This window comes from Coptis chinensis, chromosome 1, assembly GCF_015680905.1.
Source record: "Coptis chinensis isolate HL-2020 chromosome 1, ASM1568090v1, whole genome shotgun sequence".
NCBI lineage: Eukaryota > Viridiplantae > Streptophyta > Magnoliopsida > Ranunculales > Ranunculaceae > Coptis > Coptis chinensis.
Window position 1 is genome coordinate 19,422,645 of NC_141456.1, and position 23,654 is coordinate 19,446,298.

The 23,654-nt window shown below is 35.2% G+C and overlaps 2 protein-coding genes across 6 annotated transcripts; both read right to left on the reverse strand.

The window, feature by feature from the left end:
* Positions 1-437: 437 nt before the first annotated feature.
* On the reverse strand, positions 438-12,047 carry AMY3 (alpha-amylase-like 3). Of its 4 annotated transcripts, none has more exons than XM_086594916.1 (14): positions 11,702-12,047; positions 11,492-11,622; positions 11,314-11,368; positions 11,103-11,225; positions 10,873-10,993; positions 9,306-9,661; positions 9,113-9,229; positions 6,669-7,303; positions 5,362-5,551; positions 4,814-4,920; positions 3,245-3,494; positions 2,715-2,837; positions 1,549-1,716; positions 438-977 (listed from the first exon to the last, which is right to left on the reverse strand). In XM_086594916.1, exons 1-14 carry the CDS (start codon positions 11,990-11,992, stop codon positions 819-821), a joined length of 2,826 nt encoding a protein of 941 aa, XP_086451042.1. In that variant the 5' UTR covers positions 11,993-12,047; the 3' UTR covers positions 438-818. The 4 variants fall into 4 exon arrangements, with proteins under 4 accessions (XP_086451042.1, XP_086451038.1, XP_086451052.1 ...); XM_086594912.1 differs by having other exon boundaries at positions 11,314-11,371; XM_086594926.1 differs by lacking the exon at positions 9,113-9,229.
* A 3,067-nt stretch (positions 12,048-15,114) lies between these two features.
* On the reverse strand, positions 15,115-19,131 carry LOC147522723 (hypersensitive-induced response protein 1). 2 transcript variants are annotated; one of them, XM_086594932.1, is made up of 6 exons: positions 19,003-19,131; positions 18,356-18,550; positions 17,669-17,789; positions 16,174-16,265; positions 15,986-16,082; positions 15,115-15,743 (listed from the first exon to the last, which is right to left on the reverse strand). In XM_086594932.1, the coding sequence occupies exons 2-6, from the start codon at positions 18,542-18,544 to the stop codon at positions 15,388-15,390; spliced, it is 855 nt and encodes a 284-aa protein (XP_086451058.1). In that variant the 5' UTR covers positions 18,545-18,550; positions 19,003-19,131; the 3' UTR covers positions 15,115-15,387. The 2 variants fall into 2 exon arrangements, with proteins under 2 accessions (XP_086451058.1, XP_086451061.1); XM_086594935.1 differs by lacking the exon at positions 19,003-19,131 and adding an exon at positions 18,673-18,737.
* Positions 19,132-23,654: the final 4,523 nt, after the last annotated feature.

Sequence of the window (23,654 nt, forward strand, 5' to 3'; positions counted from 1 at the left end):
ATAAATGAAATAATAAAAATCAAGAAAATGGACCCACCAATCATAAATGTTTTGAACACTTAGTAATTTGGTTTCTTGTAACGTGGCAATATGATTGGCCCATTTATGGGCTTAAGATTTTTTTTGCCATACCTATTTAGTTTAAAAAATGGCTAAATCCCACTCATACCAAAGGATATTACCTGCGCATTGAAGACATACTCATACCAAAGGATATTACTTAGTAAATGCTAATTTGGATAATCATTATATCCCACCTTCACCCCCCCTTGTTTAGTTGACATGGCATACATAAATAATGCTTTAATTTCAGTTATTTTGTCTTCAGAAGAGCTTGAAGCCTTGAGCCATCAAAATCCCACTCGGGTTTTAGATTGAGCACTTGACCATTCAAAGAGACGATCCTTTTTTTTTTTTTCGATTATTTTTCAAAGAGATTATCTGAACCAATACAGATGAGCTTCTTTTATTACATTTATTTTCTAGTGCCAGTTGTTGATACAATGGAAGAAATATCTCACGAGTTCCTCCCCTCGCATCCCCAAAGTTTACATATAGATACATGGAGTCTACACTTCTTCCTTTCACATATATATTACAAAAAAAAATATTTATATATCACCAGATTTCTTTACATATTACATGAATTCCTTGCGAAGGATTTGGCTCGTGTGATCCGTTCCGTGAAAGCTCAGTCGGCAATGTCCAACAGGAATCATTGCCCATATTATTTCAGGGGGAATAACCGTTTCCTCTCCTGTCCTTTCACAGCTTCCATTTGTTGCATCCTTAAATTTTAGCATCTCAAATTATGATACTCATGAAGCCTCCCAAACCTTGTAATCGCGTCCCTCAGCTGCTAGAGTCCACTTTTGGTCCCCACCCGAAGGTTCATAATGACCTGGTCCAATCTTCATAGCGACCTTTTTGTCCATGATGGCAGCATACACGTCCCTCTCTGCCTTGGTTATCTTAACCTGGATCACATTAATCAATAAACTAATAATAATAACCATATTGGACTACGCTTCTATAGATGATATGTAATACAGAAGGTAATACACAGAATTCGTTTTGGATTTCAAAGAGAAGAGTCTGTTTGAATATAGGGATAAGTTCATCTCCTAGACTCCTACCAGTTGGTTCTGAAACTACGGTAGCACACTAGCACGGGTTAAAGCAGAGGAGTCCTGCCCATGTAAAATGGTTTGTGTGACTAAGATCAGAATACAGCTTCATAGTTCTACCAATTATTCAACCTTGACAACACAGATTAATGCACTATTGCACTATAATATCGTAAGCATTCAAAATTTATTGTTTTGTTTGGTCCACAAAATACCATCTGTCTGGTTTATGGAACATACCCTTGCATGTCATGGTCCCATCTAGAGGTCAACCAAGTCATTGTGTGCATATACAAGTAATTGAACTTCATCTAGCCACATATACTAAAGATCACGCACAGTATCCTAAATAAACTCTCCCAATATTAACTATCATTGAAATAATTGCAAATAATTAAAGAACAATTTAACGGCTACTTACAGCACTCCGACAGTGGATCTTGTTACGGTGTCTAATTGATATAAGAGATGAAATTTCAGATTCGTAATGAGAAAATATGTGATCGTAGAAGACTGATGGTGTTCCAGGATGTGTGAGTATGTACGCATACCCCTGCATTTCCTTCCCGCCTGGGAATCTCCAATGACCCTTCAGAATAAGCAAACTGCATGTTAGTGAGGCGTCTTGACTATCAACGGTAAACTCTCTTTTGCAATCAATTACAGGTCATAATGTCAAGTATCAAATAACATAATTTGCCACACCATACCAGAATATATAGCTATTTATTATGTTACCGTGAAATTTATATATGAATGAATAAAGGTATAGTTAAATTAGGGTATCCGACACTTGAGCACTTGGGCAGTGGTCTAAATTTTCTATATATAACAGCGAAAAAGTGACCTTAACACAGTTTTCGACTCCTGCTTATAACAAGCTACAGTTCAATAAGTAGGCACATCTCTTGGATGACTTATTGAGAAAAAACAACTAGGGATAGCAAATTAATCAAGAGAATATCAGGTTAGGTAACGTGAGATCACAACAAAACAAAAGGGACCATCATTGGATGGCTACTGACATAGGGTGGACCAACATGTCTACAATTTCACCTTCTAAAATGTGCCAAATGATTGTTCTATGCAACATGTCATCTTGACATATACGGGGTACAAAACCAAAAATATATCCTCCATGAACAATATATCATTTACCTCTCAGCAGTCGGTCCTTGAAAGGTCTATTTTTTTATTGGTGAGTACTTAGTACAGCATTCATAAATTGACTCTTTTCTCCCCTTCAAAGGAAACATATGCTTCTAGCTCTAAAACTCTAAAAAGTCACTTAACATTAAATATAATTGATGGTATTTCTGTTGTTAAGCTCAGAAAGCCTAAAGAAGCACAGCTTCTTACTGCACCATATGAGAACACGATAACTAAGAAAACTGAAGAAAAACGCCCAAATTTAGACGGGGATGCAATTAATCAAGAGCTTCAATTACAATCGAACTTAGTTTCTCTTAGTTATTTAAGTTAAATATTACCGAGCAAAATATATATATATATATATATATATATATATATATATATATATAAACATGTAGTAGTGGAATACAAAGCAAAAAAAGAAGAGATTTAAACCTGCGTCGAACCGGTATCATGATTCTCTATGAAGGTAACAGCACGTGAAGGCCACCAACCAACAACTCCAGGTGGTCTCCCCTTTTCATCTGATAATCGCCAATATTCACACCTTTCAAGAACCTAATGGAATGAACATAAATGTTCTGTAAGCTCATATTGAACTTACTTGTCTACAAAAGTAAAGTCGGGGACAATTTTATCACACAAATTATACAAATAGGTAGTCCATATCAGTTCAGGTGCAACTCTCTATTATTCTTTCATGCATCTGTAACTAACATCAGCTATTCAAATGAGAATTGTTGCAATCAACCGTATGAAGTAGATGACAAAATGGATTGTCTTATGTTTTTATTTCCAAATGTGTTAGATAAGGATTTTAAGTATTCTGGAAACAAAAAGTTGATTTTAAATACATTGGTCTCAAGGTTCAGAAAAAATGTCATTAACTTTCTAGTTGACAGTAGGCTTATTATGAGCAAAAAGAAAGATAATAAACCTCAAAGAACAATGAAACTTTATCTTACAGAGTGAAGAATCCCTTTCGTCGTAACGTCAAATGCCCCAGCTGTTCCACTAGCAGCATTTAACCAGTCAACAATTCTTTGCCTATGTGCATCTTGATTATGATCCATTTCCCCGTAGGTGTAACTGAGGGAGTCCCAATACTCACCTACTGCAAAATAGGGTTCACTAGCATCCAAGTAATCCTTGACGTAACCACCCCAGAATCCTCGGACATAGTCAAGTCTCCATCCATCATACCCAATTTCTTTCCTGCAGGTGATATTGAAACACGGACATGTGGACATGAGACGGTCAAAATTCATAAAATACCATTACTACGGAGGAAGAGAAGAAAGCTTGGACAAAGAAGATGAGTGTAAATAGGATTTAACCTTTTGACCATTACATATACTGAATCTCAAAATTACTATAGCAAACCATACTTGAGCACAAAGCATTTTGAGGTGTATACATAATCCTACATATGATATAATCGACGTGTAACCTTCCTTTTAAATATAACTGCAATAGAATCCAGCCCATCTTTTTCTCGTCAGTGGCTGTATATTGTCTAATTTGAGCAGTACAGATAGTTCAGCATGAATTCAAACCCATGATTTTGAAATTAGCTTCAAACATGAAAAACTGAAAAGCAAGAGATGCTCAAACAGCTGTAAGTCTTGGACGGATTATTAGAAAAGTCAAGGATGAGATGAACCCGGGAAGAAAAGCTGAAATAGACAAATTTCATCAGCAATTGTTCAACAAAATCTGGAACCCTACTGCATAAGGACTAAGAATGACAGAGTATGATGGGGAAATGACCAAGAAAACTAGCCTGAAGGGGAAAGGGTGAGATGCCAAGAGAATAGGGACACCTCAAAAGAGATAGAAATCCAAATTGAACTTCGTTCTCCTTAAGTTCGGATTTTATAGCTGATGAGACATGGAAAAATTTTCTGTGAGAGGAATAGCATGTCAGGTGTATGCTTTAAAGTTTATTAGGAGAACTCTCCACAAAAAGGCAGTGAGGTGTGTATGCTTAAAGAACTCCAAGGGTGCTGGTTTTCTACTTAGTAACCAAGGCGCCCGGAACAAGTAGCTTGACACCTCATGGCCTGGATCCAAGGCCTGAGATATCCATATCGTCCCATAGATCAAACCACACAAATCCTGTTACATAATAAAGACATCGACCACATGAATTTTCCTTGTACTCTAACAGAAATATCTGACATATATGGGAAACAAATTGGATATATACTGAAAATACTAGCAAATAATAAATTGAATAATGTACAAAATAAATAATAGTAAACGTGATAATATTGAAAAATGTTAGAAATATATCAAGCAATATTCAGATATATATCCATACTTCCAATATATTGGTTAAAAAAACGCCCAAATTCAGTGGATGTCTTTATTGGACCCCCGAATATGCTATATTGTCCTATATCTTACAGTAACACTAGCTCTTCACCCTTACGACCTTACCCAAAAAAGAAAAGGAAGGTCCAGATGAGCTTATATAAATGAAGGCAGGAAAGTAGATGTGAATAAATGAAGGAAAGTAGATGTCTTTGAACCTCATCCAGCAGAGCCACTCTTTCAAATCTTTCCGCACAAATTCTTGTGAATGGTCAATGTTTGGCGCAGCATGAAAATTATCACCGCTACTCTTATTGCCCCTTCCCTGCAGGACAAGATGATGGTATCACACAGAGCACAAGATTTCATACCTAGTGTACAAAAAAGGTTCATAAAGACTATTTTTATATACATATTATATATGTTCTAGACTTTGAATCATTATGTGTTGAATGGTGTATGATTGCATAGGTGCATTGATGGCTATTCCTTAAGTGAGGTGCAATAAAAGCATACAAATTCTTACGGAACAGCTCATCCTACTTCCTTTTGATTGAATTATATTTGTGTGTGTCTATCAATCAAAAGAAAAAACAAAGCCATACAAACTCTTGCTCCAGTCTGCTGCTAATTACAAACAGGAATAATTCAGTATTGTAATTCATTTATGGACAAGGAAGTATGTGGGCTCCATGTTGAATCTGATCAATTGACATCAATAGCTTTTTCATAAAATAAGAGGCATAAATTTCAAAGGCTATTTTACCTGGAAATGTGGATCATCAGCAACAACTGCACGGTCATCCCAATTCAGCCGACCACCAAATAAATTCCAAACACCATTTGGATTCTTATAGTGTGCGCAGCGATGGTTCAAGACAGCATCACCAAGAACCTTGATTCCAACTTCATGAAATGTCTTTACGGCAGTCTTTAGATCCTCCATACTTCCATATCTGGTTTATGTAGCAGAAAATAGTTAGTCCACAGGGGGTTTTTTGTACAAGATCAATATACTCTTTCAAAATGGTATTACTTATAAATAAGTTTATAAGCACAAAGAGAACATAAATTCAAGTGAAAAAAACCTCTGTTCTTCATAAAACTCTCAAACTTAAAGATGATAGCATCATATATGAATTGTCCAGTTAATAATTAGTACATAAGAAGGAATTATGTTGGCATTCACGGGGTTGTTCATATGCGCATACTTCCATATAAGCAAGAAAATATTTCATAGTTCAAAAATCACATATAATCACAGAATTGTACATTTGGATGCATATAACATATACAGATGGTCTAAAAACCATATATACTTTGTCCCACTGTAAGAGATAGCAGAAATATTTGTAGCTAATAGTGCAAGGGTTTCTTTTTCTTTTTTTTCTTTTTTTTTTTTAAAGTTCAAGGACACGCCAGTTCCCCTAAACATGGATGCGGACAGATACATAGAAATATCAGGTTTTTTGGATAAAAATTTGTCCGAATTCAACACTACTTTAATATACGCCTCTGCCTACAAAGACCTGGCCACTGTAGAAATTCATTACAGTGAACATTTATCTGTTTGTGTCAACGAATTTTCTACAGACAATCAATGATGGTCACCATCTATATAATGTCCAGCCCTATCAGATTTTGAGTGAAGACTTCAAGGGTCTAATACATGATAGCATAATAACTAACTAAATAAAACAAGTACTAAGTGCAGATTACACTGCAGCTGCAATTAGCAAAACATAATCTGGTAAACCACAATCTGGAAAGCAAAAAGACGGTATTACTGCAATACACACCCAAAAAAAAATTATAAATTTGATTTATCGACGGTGGGAATATATTCTCGTAAGACTTAAATATGTTTAGATATGTAGAAAACATCTAGCTGCACACAATACACACAACCGCTGGAGCGGTGTCAGAATGTAGAGATGCAGTATTTCACTGCTTTTCAGTATTCATAGAGACCAGAGCAAGTCCAATGTACTACAATAAATATATACGATAATTTTCGCCGAAAAAGCAGATACAAAATATATTCAAGCTGCTTCATGAATTATTAAAAATTACCTGGAATTCAAGTTATATAAATCCTTTGGCATGTAACCTTCAGGTGATATAGATTCTGTAGGTGGTGGCATCCACACTATAGTAAAACCAAGTGAAGATAATTTTGTTGCTTTTTCGATGAGCTCCTTGTACCATCTTCCAGATTTATGAGATTCCCAATTAAATCCTTGGCAAAGTACTTCAAATCCAGAGCCTGTTCCTGAGGTTGGTATTACAGGAGGCTTTAATGCCTCAGCATCTGCAAGATCCTCCTCAAAAGTTATCACACTAGAGCTTCTGAAAATGCTATAGGCTTCGGCAGCCAACTTCTCAATTTCCTGCAATATGATTACATGTGCTGCTTTGGACTTCGTTTTCCTGGTCTTTCCGGAGGATATGCCACTCACCAAACTTCTTATATCTTTGATGATTCCATCAGTATATGCCTCATGTACCTCTGCATTCTCTCCAGATGTTCCAAAACTTGATTTAGACTCTTCAACATTGGTAGAGTTCTCAGTTGAAAGAGGAATGTAGAAATCAGAACCCATATGGTTCATCCAAGTGTTATCATTTAGCTTGAGCACAAAAATCAGTCCCAAAAGTTCCTCATCTAAAGTAAAAGATCCACAACTCCCTTGGCCATCTTCTTTCATCTGCAAAAGAGAGGCCCTTGATTAAAAGGCATGAAAGCAGAAATTAAACAAAACAATATCAATCTTAATTTTTACAAGTATAAAATGAACATAATTGATGAAATCTTGCTCCTGCAGCGTCCATTTTCAGAACTCAGGAGCTTCTAAAGATCAGCTTATACTTTAATGACACAATGTAAAATGTGGACTTGATGCTTCAAGTCTTCTAGTGTTAAATTTCAACATGCATAGATATATAAGCTCTGTAGATGTAACAAAACTAACAATTTATATTATCTGTGTGATACTACAGATTCCAAAACATATAAATAATCTAGCAACTCAGGGACACCCAGCTTGAGAGGTTCTTAGCTAGTTCCTAAACCCCATGTGTAGCTTTCAGTAACCCCAAATTAGAAATGTCGCAACAGCCATTCACGAATATGAGCTTCAGATGGTTATAAAAAAAATAAAATGAAGATTATGTGTCATGAAGGCCCGTACTCAGTGGGACACTCTCAGTTGTACAGATGGAATTTAACTCAGCCGGTCTGCACAAAGGTCACTTTTGTTTGGCCTATGACATCAGAATCGCAGTAATATAGAAAATTAGAAGACTTCTGGAAATTTGATTCACATTTTCTAGACAACATGATTGCTTCCACATGGAAGTTTCAGAATACTACAACTGAGGGAGTATGACAATCTCATAAGTCATAATATAGAGTGGTCATTCAGAAATTTCTTACACCATAAATGTGATCTTGAAGCTAAACGTGCTCATAGACGGCCTGTGACTCATGAAGATTTGTAAACCAACTTTTTTTAGAAGGTCAACTAGGTTCATCCTCTGTAAGGGGATAAATAGTTTGGGACATACACCTAGGTACCTCAAGATCTAACTAAGCAAGCAAGCAGTACATGTGGCACACATAAAACCTCAAGTATTTTCTCTCATGTCCAGAGAAGAGAAAAGTGGTTTACAATTTACTTAGCCTATTCAGTTTCTGACCACTTAGGGTGCTTAGAATCCATATATTTATGTTTACATAATTTTCATGGAGAACTGTCCACAACTTTTTCATTTCTGATCTGATTTTTGATTGCATACTTTTGCCAGATTTCTCACTACTCATGTGAATGTCCATTCTCATGCATAGACATGGATCATTATAGCCCGCATTCACAGGGACCAGAAAGAAATTAATTTGTGAATGAATTTTTTTGAGTGCTTTGTCACAAGACGTCAGCTTATTCTAATTCGGCGTATGTCATAATAATGTCAAGCGTGTGAATTATTTTGTTTCGCATAAACTTAGAGAATATAACATACTTGTCCTCTACTACCTTTGTACAATCTAATTTGGATACTGAATAAAAATATATTTTTGTTTACAGCTAGAAAATTCTGAGGCTAAGTCCAATGGTTTGGTGAACCACAATAGAATAGTGTATAGGGTTAGTGGGTTAGCGTTTAAAGACCCAATGGTTTTCTCCAATGGCGTACAAAAAAAAACAAAAAAAACCCACAATCACAACTCCTTAGCCGCCTTTGACAATGGCGTACACAAAAAAATAATAAAAAAAATTCACAACTCCCTAGCTGCCACTCCCAAAGGCGTATGGGAAATAATTTTTTCTTTCCTTCCCATTTTGCCTTTTCTCTTTATTGTACAAATACAAAATAATAGGGATACAAAGGTAATTCACCAAAACTAAAGATTTTGAAAATAAATTTGGTCAAACAAATTTTCTAGCCGCCGTTCATACTGGCGTGCAGACCATACGCTATATCGTTAAAACTGGCGGTACAGATAGGTAAACTTATACCGATAGCGTTGGCGGGTTAGCGTTTTGACGCACCATTGGATCACAATTTCCGTCATATTTGGTGTTTTGCCACACCATTGGACTTAGCCTGAGAGTCCAGCACATCCAGTGGTATATCTGTCCTTTGATATAAGTTATCTGGAAATGTATATGGAAAAATAAATGATAAATTAAAATAAATAAAGCCTCAAACCTTTAACAAAGTCTGCAGAGCACTTTTCTTAAAAGTTCTGGTTTCTGGTGGATGTGGGGTAGCTGGAATCTCCCATTTTCTATCATTATTTCTGCACACACCCCAGTGAACAACAACATCTCCAGGTAGATCAGTTTCCATATGAACGAAACTTTTGTTTCTCTCGGGGCTCCTTTTGACAGAAACAGTTAAAACATTTTGAGCACATACTTCTTTCACGATGGGGCATTCTTCATAAAACCCTTCCAACCGTTTCATAGGTTTCTTTGTGTCTGCGGAATTACCACTGTTCCCTTGATCTTTACGACCAGAACCTTCTGTTTTTTGAAGGACAGTGGATATTTGGTCAAAAGCACCTGCAATGCAAGAAAATGCAACTAAATGAAGTTTTTTTCAAACTTCAGAAACAGTTCATGACCTTAAATGACATCATCCTTGTGACAAAACTTATTTGGTTGTTTAACAAATGGTATGAGACACATGGAATAGAAGTAAGGGCAGTATTATTTCTATCTACGTGAATGAAAGTATTTTATAATTTTATCTATTCCATATATTCAATACATACATCCTCATTCTAAGATTTCGAAAAGTTGATTAACTTGGATGTCCCCTACTTCAAATTCATAAAATTGTACTTCAAACCATCAATGCAAGCTATAGTCTGAGACAGGAATATAGCTTGAAGAGGTCTTAGTCATGGAACTCTAGAATATCCAAGAGATGGGCCTCGCAAGATATTGTTGAGGTCGAACATAGACAAGCAATTAAAAAAAATATAACATTGTAGCGTGATGGAGACAAATAATATACCCAGAAAATGTGAATTATTTAGCTTCTTTTTTTTTTTTTGCTAGGTTGTTATTTAGCTCTAAATTTAATGTAAAAGAAAGTCCAGGAAAGGTGCATTATATTGTTCTAAGCTTGATGTGCAATCACTTGAGTAAATTGGGTGGGCAATGAGATCTTCGCTTAACGTATTCGACAGTAACAACAAACTGGATAATCTTATAAAGACAGTTAATCATCCATATTATTAAGAATTGGATGTAGGGCCAAAAGAAAACATGTTCACAATAGTTGCACTAAGAAGTAAAATAGAAACAGGAAATGTTTTGGTTAGAGAATCAAATTAGTGAGCGACTAAAAAAAAATATTATCTTAACAATGTCCAGAGAGAAAACTCAAACCCTTAAACATGGGAAAATGAAAATCCAATACTACATAAATATATATAACTAAATACGTTACGGAACTATAGAGAATATGATGTATGAATACCACGTTCTAGCATTTGGGGATAATGAAGCCTTGGTTCAGATTAAGGAGTCCACTAGACAGTTGAAAGTCCACTAGAAATCTAAACAAACAACTGGACATTGACGGAAAGACTCTGGTTCACCACTAGTGGGGCATTAAATTCTTTCTTCTTAAGATTTCATTTGTGGTGATTGTGTTGCTAATTTTCCATGTATTGGTACAACGACTCATCCTAGCTTTTTGTTTTAATTCACATAATTCTATTTCATTGATCAAAGTAAAACAAAAGGTAAAAAAATTTAATAACCTGGCCATATACTGAAGCCCTTTTTTGCACCTACAATGTTGGTATCTTCATGAACGTAGTCCAGAAGAGGCACTTTGAAGTCTCTTCCCTTATGCTGACACCAAATTCCAGTTTCCTCGTCCTATAACACCAGAAATAATAATAATAATAACAATAATAGAATAAAATAAAATAAGCTTCAAGAGTTCACAACTCCCCAGATATACGCTACTAAGCAAGAAGAGAATAACCTTAAGGACAAAATTAATAGCTGCAATATTACAATCACGTCGAATATCAATCTGCACTTCCTGTAATTTCTTTCCTTCCACAGTTGACGATGTCTCCTTTAAGAGTGTCTCTATTGCATAGTCCTTCAAAAACTCCAAACCACAATTCACATAAACCAAACACAAAAAAACTTCAAACTAAAGATCATTATATAGTATAGACTATAGATACCTTTATAGCAATGGAACCAGGTGGTCTCATTTCAGGAGGAGGTTGATCCCACTCACTGCTAAATTAAAAAAAAAAAACCAATACTCAGAAAAACCAACATTGTCACTAACCACTATAACTATCAAATGCTGTCATTCTCATCCAAATGGTAAAATAACTAGTAAAAAAGGGATCAAACCTCCCGCGATCATCAACGAAATTAACACCCCAATGCAAAATCCATTTTCCAGGAAGATCACAACCAACAATAAGTTTCCAAATCACATCACGTTTCCCTGGATCTAATCTCACATATATCTTCCCTTCCACCTATCCAAACCAATAAAAACACCATATTAAAAAAATTACCCAGACTCAAAAAAAAAAAAAAAAAAAAAAAAAAACATACCTTTTGAACACGTTCCAATGGAAAAGTTTTCTTAAAAGTGAGTAAATCACTTTGAGAAGTATCAACTAAAGTAGTTTCAGTTGAACTAGTAGCTTTAACTCCATGTACTTTAACTGGTTGTTTATAATTATTATAACTACAAAAACAGAAACTTCTTCCACTATTGAATAAAAGGCTATTTGAACAAGTGTAGTAGTTTAAACGAGATGGGTTTGTTTTCTTTGTTTGAAAAGAATGAAACTTTGGGTAATTGTGAATAAATGGTTCTACTACTCTAATCAATGTTGCCATTTTTTTTATTTTATTTTTTTCTCTCTGTAATGAGAGAGTGGAAAATGAAGAAGAAGAAGAAGAAGAAGAAGAATATGAGAATGTACCTACTATTTTTCTATTTCCTTTCATGATCCTGTATAACCCGGTTGAGGATTAAGTTTCTACAGACGCTATCGTATATTGTTAAAAATGTATTGGGATACGCACTACGCAAGTATTGGTACATCTCGATGCGTTATGGAGGAGTAAGCTTTTCTTTTTAATAATTCCTTAAAAAGTGGAAAAAGGATTGGTTGATTGTGGGGAGAGGAAAGGGAGTGTTTTTGTCGAGTTTCCACTTTCCAGACAAATGGGTGGCGTATATTCAGCTGCCTCCTATTTTATTGGTTACTTTATTAGTTTATTGTGTCGACATTTTCCAAGTTTTTTGCTACTTTATGTATGTGTGCAAAATTGCCAACAACTGTGCGATCTTAAGATTAAGAATGTATTAGAGGATGTTAAGCCCCATAACTGACATAATGCATATCATTTGTAGATGTTGTAACTTGTAAATGTACACCATTCTTAGAAGTGATACAACGGAGGAGAATGGCAGGAAGTCAGCAGCCACAACAAAGGAATAGACATTTTCTAACTTGTTCGGCTATTCTTGATTCTTGAATACGACTCGCAGGGAACAAATAATTGGGGGACCTGTGTCCTGTGAAACAACAGTACTACACCACGTGTTATCTAACAGGACCGATAATGAGTTCACGGTGAGTTGCACAAAGTTTCATGACATCAATCTCTATTCAGATGTAACATGTAATAAGTACTAAAATATCATAGTGCTAAAACTGATGGAAAACAATCTAGTTTAGTCTCTAGAGGCACCATTAAACTCGAAACAATGAACAGTACCTTGAATGGTAAACTTAATAAGAAACTAGAGACACCGAAGGACACAAAAGATGAAGAAACTTTGCAACTAAAAGCCTATGTACATGTCTGTACAAAAATTATGAGGTTGAAAATTTTCAGTGGAGGCACCGAGTAGTGGGTAGGACCAGCAAAAGAGAGACACAATTGAGCATTTCATATGTTACAATTCTTCTCTGACCATTTTAACTGATGATTTCTGTTGGTGCGGTTGGGTGGTCATTAGCCTCGACATCTAATGAGTGGAAAAGACTTGTGCTCTACCTACGAGCAATTGTAAGTGCCATTGCATTGCTTTGCTTTGCTCATGGCAATAATTCCTTGAACGTGTCTTCGGAACTTTGTGTGAACAACTGAACTCCCTACAGAGACTGGTTTTATTGATTTTGATAAAATTCTGCGATCCTCTATGTTAGTCATTAGTATGAACATTTGTGTGGCATGCCTTTGAAGGCATGCCCTAAGGCTAAGTCCAATGGTACTACAAAACACTAAATATGACGGAAATTGTGATTTAATGGTGAGTCAAAACACTAACCTACCAACACTATTGGTATAAGTTTAGAGCATCTCTAGGTTGTGGTAGTATATTTTTCAAATTTGAAAAAAATTTGAGAATCTGATCGTAAATTTCGACCAACTCTAGATGGCCGCAAATTTTATTAGCAAAAAATAACCCACACGGCATTACTACTGTTGTGCGACAGTAGTAATGTCGCATGTACAATTCCAAAACAATCCACGCAACATTAGGAGTGACGCGCAACAATTCCAAAAGTTTTAAAAAAAAAAAACCCACACGATAGTAGTAGTGGCGTACGACAGTACCACTGGTGTGTGGTGCTGGTCAAAGTAAAAAAAAAATTTGGGGCGACATTTGCAATGACGTGCGACATTACCAATGTTGCTCCGCATCTGCATCCGCATCCAAATTTGCCAAATTTGCAAACAAGAATGTGACGAACAGGTGATACGACCGAATTTGAAGCCACCTAGAGCTGGAATTCCGGGAAATTCTGAAATATTTCTTCAAATTTGAAGATTTTGATAGGTTATACTACCACCTAGAAATGCTCTTACCTATTTATACTACGCTAGGAACAACGAATAGAAAATTTGTTTGACCAAATTTCTTTTCAAAATCTTTAGTTTTGGTAAATTACCTTTGTATCCCTATTATTTTGTATTTGTACACTAAAAAGAAATGGCAAAATGGGAAGGAAAGAAAAAAAAAATTCTCATACACATTTGGGAGTGGAGGCTAGGAGTTTTTTTTACCATTATCAAAGACAGCTAGGGAGTTTTTTTTTACACCATTATTGTTTTCTTTGTATGCCATTAGAGAAAATCATTGGGTCTTCAAACGCTATACCTTATACACTATTCATTCTATTGTGGTTTGGTGCCATGGTGCCCCCATTGTCATAATAAGATATAGCAATATAAACCTGAATCACAAGCTTGCCATTCGTAATAATTAATAAGGGACGGATTTTAGGGACATATTTTATCAAGTAAACAAACTCAAAATCGTTAGGGCATTTATAAGTTTTGGATTAGACTATTTTTTTTTTTTAGATATGATCTCTTAACTATTCTATCAAACAGTTCATTTTTACTATTTTTTATATTATATTTAGTAAATTTAAATTTTTTTTTTTTTTTTTTAATTATTTGTGACAATGTTTAAAATAGTTAGAGTGTTTCTACAAAGAACTCACACTTTGAGTTTGCCACACTGACGTCAAGTGATTTTCAGTACTTCTTTGACCAATACACACGCATTGCCTGATGTTCAAAAGAAATTCGGTTGATATATATAGAATTTTGGAAATAGTTATGAGATTATATCTAATATCGTAATGATTTTGAATATGTTTACAATTTTAGATAAAATATGTCCCCATTAATAAACAACTAGTCAGTAAAAAACAAACCAGAGGCTTTGGCGAGCTAGCTGTCAGAACTCAGAACCAACCAATTTCTGCCGCTTTTTTAGCTACTAAAACACCCAATAAAAAACAACACGTGTCGACGCAGCTAATTGAGAGCTGGCTGAGCCGTACTTTCTACTTTTGAATTTTTATTTGTTTATTTTTTGTAGCCCCACCTGCAATCATAAATAGTAATATATAAGACAACAATTGTGATGCAATCATCAGGTTCGGTTCCGTTTCCTATTGGTTTCTGCAAGTTGACAAAATAATACTCACAAGTCACAAACAAGCTACAGCTTTCCACTTTTATATGCACTAATTTGTCTTGGCAAAAAAATATACACCAATATGCCCTTCTGAAATTCATTTCCAGAAGAAACACTACTTAACCAAGTATGAAGGCAATATATCTACTTACACAATCACTTCATCCAAGTCTCGAGTAAGTTTGACTACTATATTTAACGAAATATAGACTTCACAAAAGTTAACGGTGAAGCACCAACCATATGCAGATCACAGCCAACTCCAAAATGACTCAGAAGTCACTCTTTATGTGGACTGGGCCTGAAGGAGACCCTCTCGTATCTGTGAAGCAATATCTTTCACAGCACCAGGCCCATGAGGAATGAAAACTGATGATGCTTTTGAAGAGGCCCCTATTTCTTTCATTGTGTCGAAGTACTGGGTTATCAAAACCATGTCCATGACATCCTTGGCTGATGTTCCAGGCACATTTGAAGAGAATGCAAGAACACTGTCTCTCAGCCCATCTACTATAGCCTGACGCTGCCTAGCAATTCCCATCCCAGCAAGGTATTTTGATTCGGCATCTCCTTCAGCTCGCTTGATCTGAAGTATCTTCTCTGCTTCAGCCTTCTCACTTGCTGCGACCCTCATCCTGGCAGCTGTTATGAGAAGAAGAACAATATATACATCATTCCATATTGCACAGGATGCAATACACATTTTGCAGTAAAATTGGTTGGGACTTATATCTGCTAGCTGTTATAGGTTGTCAAATAGTAAAACTAAATTGGAAACAACAGTAGGAAGTTTTTTTTTCTTAGTCTAACTTCACGAACCTCGTACAATTAACAAAAATCAACTTTTTAACAAAGCCATCAACTTATTGAGTAAAGCCGCTAACCTGCATTAATCTCATTCATTGCTCTTTTCACATGCTCATCAGGTTCAATATCCACGATAAGAGTTTGAACTATTTCATATCCGTAATGCGACATTGCCTGTAACACCAAAATAAATAAGAAAATAATCTAGATTTGAGTAGAGGGATTTCCCTGAGTCTGGAGATGTCATATACTATAAAGGACTCACCTTTTCAAGTTCATCTTCTACAGCTTTTGCAATATCGTTTTTTTGCTCAAAAGTGGCATCCAGGCCCAGCTTAGGCACACTTGCCCGGATGACTGAACACAAGAAAGTGAAGAAACCACATTATGTTTTTAAGGACACTAAATAAGTAAAAATGTTCGAATTAAGATAAAAACTCTGTTGTCTCAATTTGTAGAGAAAAAAGGTATTTTTTTCTCTTCTGGTGTGAAGGGCGCGACCTGCGCTCTACTTATGCCTAGACAAGGCGCGACCCGCGCTCATGGTCCAGTAACTTTCTCACGACCAAGGCGCGACCTGCGCTCCACCGTTTTTCAGCACGAATTTTGACTTTTTCGGAAGTTTTCTGAAATAGTATAAATATAGGTTTTTTCTGTAGAAACCTAACCTAACCAAAAAATAGAAAGAAAGAGATTGTAAGAGAGAAATTCTTAGTGAGTTGAGTGTTCATTCTTTGTGAGTGAATTGAGAGCTCTTGTAATCTGTTATTCCGGACATCTAGTAAAGCTTGGATTTCGCCAGTGTCGATGTAGGCAAATTGCCGAACCACAATATCCTTGTCTTGTGGTTGGTTCTCTTTTGCATTATTATCTTTACTTTATATGCTTGTTAAATTGTTAATGAGAAACGTTGAGATAATACTTGGCGGGTGTTGAAGTCTTGTCTAGTGAGAAGGATCGATCTTTGTGTAAGATTGATCTATTTGTTGTAGGTAACGTTGTTCCGCAGTTATTTATTTACAACACAATTCCTTCTTTCTATGTCTACCCCACCAAATAATAATAATAATAAAGTCATTTATTAGCATGGCAGACCAATATCGAAAATCCAAACCAGAATTAGGAATAAGCAACAATTAAATTGCAATCCCAAGAATTCACAGCTCAAACTTGGTTGAGTATAAACCATCAGAAGCCTCAATTTTTAAGATTATATCATGAATGTAATCTAAATAAACTCGGCAATTAAATGTAGAATCTTCTAAACACGGATGCATCATTCATATAAACAAGTACGCATTGGATACCTCAATACTGAATACAAATCGGTAAAGTCAAGTTAATAGACTGATAAAACAAAGTCAAGAGGCTATTTAGAATGTTGATCCTCCATTTAGCTGATGGATAGCTTCAGACAGTCAAATGGGAAAATAGTTTAGACAACCAACACCAGACATCTGGAATGGAACTTTTTATGATGATCAGTACTGCCTAAAATCAAGGTAACTGTGCAATTTTACAAATATCCAGATCTAATGTTTCATAAAACAAGTAACCTTGGATATTACTGGTCAAAGTCTATGACTTCTTTTTCCAGTAACTAGCACGATTTCTGGATATAGATTTATGTGACCGTGTATTTGTGTGTGAGTGCATGCGTGTTTACATACATGGATTTGTATGCTATGTATGTCAAAGAACATAATACCTCCCTCCCACCAAATTTTATCTTAAGTTTTAAGTAGTGTTGAAATGTATACCATCAAAAACATAGGCTTGAATCTGAGCTCTAGTATTGCTGAGCTTATAGTAAGCATCACCCGCTTTGTCAGCCAAGGCACGGTACTGAATGGATGCAACAACAGTGACAAAAACATTATCCTGAAAGCATATCATTGATCAGTAAATCCCTTATCGAAAGATTCAGCATTCAAGAAAAAAAGTATTACTCATGTTGACAACAATAATCCAAGATAATCAATCACATATAGTCCAATCATTTAATGCACATAAAGAGATTCCTAGAACTGAGGAATTTCCAACACACTCAGGGAGATGAAACAACTAACTCAGTATTCAAGTTGACAAGAATCAATATGCATAACGAAATTACTTTTTTAGTTTTGTCTATTTAATACTTTCAATTACAATGTAGTGTACAAATGGTGTTCAATTATCTGGATGTGCCCTTTTATTTTCCCCCTTAGATGTCTCGAAAGGACTGCATAATTGCACAGCGCACAATTTAAAAGAACAATTGTGTGCACTGCAATATTTAGATATGATCCCTATATGACAGACGCCATTTTCCATACCTATTCACCTTTTCAGAGAAGCTACATTTTCTTTTAGTATAATATAGAATTATAGATACACATGCGTAATGTCCTAACACTTGAATTTCAACAACCACAGAATAACATGGTAAAAGTAACGAAATTTCAAACCTTAGTTTTTGTTTCACAACGAACATCAAGTTGTTGTACCCGCAGTGAAAGAGTGCCAGCTATCTGCTTCCCAAAACACCAAGGCAAGAAGTGACAACCAGGCTCAAGAACTTCTTCATACTTCCCAAAACCTTCCTTGATTGCCACAGTTGACTGATCCACTTGATAGAAACCGAGTAAATTCCCCATTTCTCACTGCAATGACAACAAAATACATACTAAGAGGAAAACTTTAAAACAACTTGATACAGTTGATAACAAATTAACTGGAACAGTAACCCAAGCTATCGTTATAAACAAAATAAAGATTTACGCACATAGACAATAGTGCCCAAAGAACTAATTGTAAATATGAGGTGCAGTATCTTTCCAACATAGAGGTAGATCAATATTCAACCAACAATCAACACTTGAATTAAACTAATAAACAAATAATATGAAATGACAAAATTTCTATAACAAGAAACATTTAATATATTCGTCCAGCTCATATAAATCAACAAAACAATTCAGATCTATTTCACAACAAAACAAAGAAACAGCTCTAAACACACAACAAAATTCGATAACACATCAGATACCTTTCATACACAAAACTCTTCATAATCAGACAATAACAAGAAATGTGAAAAGACAAAAATACTTACAACAGACGGCGATAGAAAAAATCGAGAGAGGAGAGTGAGAAGAAATGTTTGAAAAGTTCTTCTGGGCTGTATTTATATTTATAGAGACAGTGGTGGGGCCCAATGATAAGTATGAAATTTATAAAACGCGGTTTTTCTATAAACGGTTATTATGACTAGACTTTTGGGTACGCTCGATGAGCGTGAAATTTACTGTGAACTACTTGTTCATACGTATAAAAATTGTTATATATAATCATCTACTATACAATTTTGCTATTTTGCATGTAAACATATGTAAAGGAGAGAAAATATAAAGGTTGAATCATGCATAGACAGTATAATTCATAATTGCATAAATGATAGCTCAATTTGATTAAAAGCTCGGCTGAAATATACAATCACTCCAATAGACTAATGCGTAGATGAAAGCTCAATTAAACCAAAAAGTTTAAATATAAATAATCGGAACCCGAACCCAATCACGTTTATAAAATTAAACTAATCCCAAAATTCCAATTCAAGATATAAATGTTCACAAATGTAAATATATTGAATTCGTGGTGTAAAATAATGTAAATTTCAAATTTTAGAATATATCAAAATTTCATCCAAAATTTCAATCTAGATATTGAGATGTGACTGTGAAAGAGATGTGAGATATGGAAGAGAAAAAATAAAGAGAGATAGAAAGAGATATGAGATACAAAATATTGAGGAGAAGATTAGATGAGATATTAATTTATTAAGAGAGATAGAAAAAAAAATATTTAAGATATTGAAGAGAAAAAGAAAATAGAAAAAGAGATGAGATATTAAGGAGAGAAAAAGATGAGATACAGTAAATACGTTTGTACCCATCCTTTACCTAATTTATTAGGTTATTTTGTTTATATATTAATAAAATAATTAAAAAACACCAGGGGCAGTTTCGGTATAGAAATTATCTGACTTGTGAATTTGTTTTTAGTAGGGGTATCTAATGTTCGTTTTAACCCTTCACACTATCAGTTATTACATATTTTTGCTTTGGCAATAACTGAAATAAATGAAAATAGTTAGAGGTAAAATTGGAAAACAAAAATCCAGTGGACCCAAAATCTACTGTTACTCGAAGAGTTCTCTTTACAGAGTAAAGATTTACGAATCTTCCGCGATTGCTTTCATTTGTTTTGGGATCCAATTCCCTAGCTGAAATATCAGTGATATATTCCGATATATTAGAAAGTCATGGGTCAATGACTAGATATGGATGGTTTTGGAGTTGCTACGTGGGATGTTTGTGGATGACCTTTACTGAAAAACAAGTTTGAACTAGCCATTTGGCCCGGCCTATGGCCGGACTTGCTACATGGATAGCTAATGACTCAAAAGCTTAAAGTCCATTTGAATAAATAATATATGTATATTGATAGCTAATAATTCACTACATACTTTGTTTGAATGGTTTATGTTTTTTTTTTTTTTTTTTTAAGAGATTGCAATCAAAATACTATACACACTGCAACATAATATCCGTTAAAACCAATTTAATATACTACTCAAATTATAGACAATAGTACAGGACCTTGGTGGATTTGAACCACCATCTCTTGGGATGTATTTCACATTCAAGTGCTCTTCCATTGAGCTAAACATCCACTTTAAAATGCCAATCTGCAACATAACCAAAGTTAAAAAGGAAATAGACAATGAATATTTAGAAAGGAAATTAAATAGTTATTGATCGGGACCGTACATTCACTACTCTTGGAGAAAAGACATGTTACCAAGAGCCCCTATATTCGAATTTCGATTCTAGCTAACACCTTACCCGTGAAGCACTAAATAAAACAACTAATTAAAATAGTGAACTTGCTAGTCAACCTACGCACCTAAGCACATTACGCCCGTGTGTTGTATATTACCTAACAAAATGGTTAAAAGATTTATATCACTCTGCCACTTTAATTTGGAGCAAAATTGATGATACCTTCTCTTCTATTTTTTTTTATCCGTCTCATCAATTAATCTTAATAAGGTCATGAGACCTTCCCTCACTTTTAGGAGTTGTTTTCCCTTTCAAGAAATTATCGAATCATTTCTATAAAAGTTGGTCCTTCTATTTGCATGTGTCTTGTGAAGTGTTTCAGGACCCCCACTCCCCACCCATCTCCCTTTGTCCAACCTCGTCCTCGAGGCAAAGACTTAACATTCTAATTTCGTTTATGAGTTCCATCCATATGACAAAAGACATGGACTGGGATGCCACGGTCTCCATAAACAAATAGAAATTCTCTAAAAGAAGCATCCTTGTGCCGATCGTTTGCATCCCCATAATGGCCCCACGCCAACGATTTAACATCGAAAAAAGTGAACAATCCTCGGATCTCTGGAGAGGTACTTTCAAGTGAAGGAACATCTTCTACCGATCCGAAGTACTCGGGTATTGTCTAATGAGTTTAGCCCGACGTACACTTTTATGAAATAAATGAAATAGAATTACATATATGACCAACCGATAACAACCTGAATTTCTACTTACAAAGCATTTCAATTAACAAAATAAGAACAACCTCAAGTTTTTTATCTGTCCTGAGGGATATTGTGAAAGCAAAGAATGTGTTTTTTTTTTATGGGCAGCACCAATGTGTTTCTACTCTCTAAACTTCTCTCTCTCCTTTTCGGATGCATGTACCGCAACAATTATTCACCAAGAATAAAAATATTTTGCATTCACACATTTAGCCTATGAGCATGGATTCATTAACAAAGGTCGCCACTGTTAAAATAAAAGTACAAACTACCTGTAACAAATAAATAAAGAACACGTCACAAAATTGTTGGAATGCATCCAGAATAAACATTAGCTTAGTCGAAAGCGGATTGAATTTCTCTTCAGCAAGAATAAGTTGGCTTGCTTTATTGACTATTTCGGCCAATGGATGACAGACGAATGCTAAAGCATTCAAGTATGATGGGAAAGAAGACCTCGCCTGCTCACTTTTGCAACTTCTAGAACACTTGTGGAAATAAGTTTCCAAACGATGAAGCACGCCATCTAAGTATAGCAGATCCACACTACCGGTTGAAAGTTGGAGCAGTGAATTAGTAACCGAACTTTCAGATTTGTTACATTTCGGATGAAAATTTGTCTCCATAAAACACATGCCAACTGCATAAAGCTTGAATTTAATCAACAGTACCAAAACCTGTCGATAGTTTTGACAGATTAGATTCACAATAATTATCCACCTATAGAAACAAAATGAAGAATCTAATCGTTTCCTAAGATGGGATCGAGCACTAAAAAAAATCAACCTTTTACTATTCACCCAAAATCCTAATCGCATATGATTTTCACCCAACGGTTGGAAATACTGTTTGCATTTTGAAAGGGGAGGTAATCACAACGGTACACCACCCTCCAGTCTATAAACGTCAAATATGGTTGCAATTACGGACTCACATTGCATGCATATACATAAAGAAGATAAAACATTCAGATATCGGGATCATTTACCTTACTAAAATCACTTGCTATTTTGTGAAGATCGCTACCAACATCTTTACAATAATCTATGCTTGCAAATCGACACCTTCTTAGACAATAATCTACAATATCAACTCATTCATTTACACCGCCTCTTCCACCCCAACCTGAAAAATTGTAAGAAAATGTTATGCTTCATGTTCTGCATCCATAAAACGGTTCAAACTTTGCACACTTCAAGAGATAGAGTAGTTAAATAAAATGCCAGGTTACCTCGCAGTCATTTCTAATAAAGTCCATCAAACACTTCAACATATCAACAATAAGTAAATATTTACTTGACCATTGAGAGCTCGAGAGTATAACAAATATTTCTCGCAATCCGCACATTACAAATTCCAAACATAAGACCTAACTAAATGCACGTGTTAATAGAGAGAAAACATAAATACGCATAATAAAAAAGAAAGACCATTTTCTTACCAAATCTGCCGTGGATTGAATCATCGTCATCTTGCGAGGTTGTCCCGAAAGAGACTTAGGCTCTATTTACGAGCAACGTTGGGATCACACATCTCTTCCGTGAGTTCTATCAATATCTCAATCCTTAAAAAAAAAAAATATATAGGTGTACTTGAAGAATAATCCAATCTACAAATCAAGTACAAACCGTAAGCATCAATCTTAACAAATTGAATTTAAAAGGGTACTAAAGTACATTAACTAAGTAAATGACACCTGGACACAACAAAAAATGGGTAGTTTTCTTTAGATGGATGCTAGTTACGCTTTTGTATCGAGTTCTATGAGGGGCGTTTTCATTTCATTGGGGAGTTATTCTTGAGTGGGTGCTCGGACTTTTTACTTCTAAAATTTGGTGCTCGGACTTCAAAAATAATAACAGTTTAGTGTGTTTTTAATTGGTGAAGGTAGCTTCCTTCTTTTTCCTCCCATCTTGTGGGTCATGGGAGAGGTAAAAGTAGGAGCAAAGAAATCGTATTGGTTTTGAATCCCTCCTGTCTTTGCGTGTTCTTCAACCGATCTTTGGAACTTGAAGCATTCTTTCGAACTCTGCGACTGGATATTCTTTCCTCTGGATGGATGTTTGAGGCATGCTAATTTCATAAGAAAGAGAAGGGGTAGAAGATAAATGAGATAGAAGAAAGAGAGAGTGATAGATAAATGTTGCAGAGTATTGGGG

What these genes read in the sequence shown, in the direction of transcription:
- AMY3 (XM_086594912.1), bottom strand. Translation starts at nt 11,992, where the DNA reads ATGGCAACATTGATTAGAGTAGTAGAACCATTTATTCACAATTACCCA. An exon ending in CTGGTTCCATTGCTATAAAG is followed by an intron (nt 11,226 to 11,313) that starts GTATCTATAGTC and finishes GAGTTTTTGAAG; the next exon opens with GACTATGCAATAGAGACACT. An exon ending in CTCTGCAGACTTTGTTAAAG is followed by an intron (nt 9,230 to 9,305) that starts GTTTGAGGCTTT and finishes ATCAAAGGACAG; the next exon opens with ATATACCACTGGATGTGCTG.
- LOC147522723 (XM_086594932.1), bottom strand. Translation starts at nt 18,544, where the DNA reads ATGGGGAATTTACTCGGTTTCTATCAAGTGGATCAGTCAACTGTGGCA. An exon ending in TCAAGCCTATGTTTTTGATG is followed by an intron (nt 16,266 to 17,668) that starts GTATACATTTCA and finishes TCTTGTGTTCAG; the next exon opens with TCATCCGGGCAAGTGTGCCT. An exon ending in AATGAATGAGATTAATGCAG is followed by an intron (nt 15,744 to 15,985) that starts GTTAGCGGCTTT and finishes TTCTCATAACAG; the next exon opens with CTGCCAGGATGAGGGTCGCA.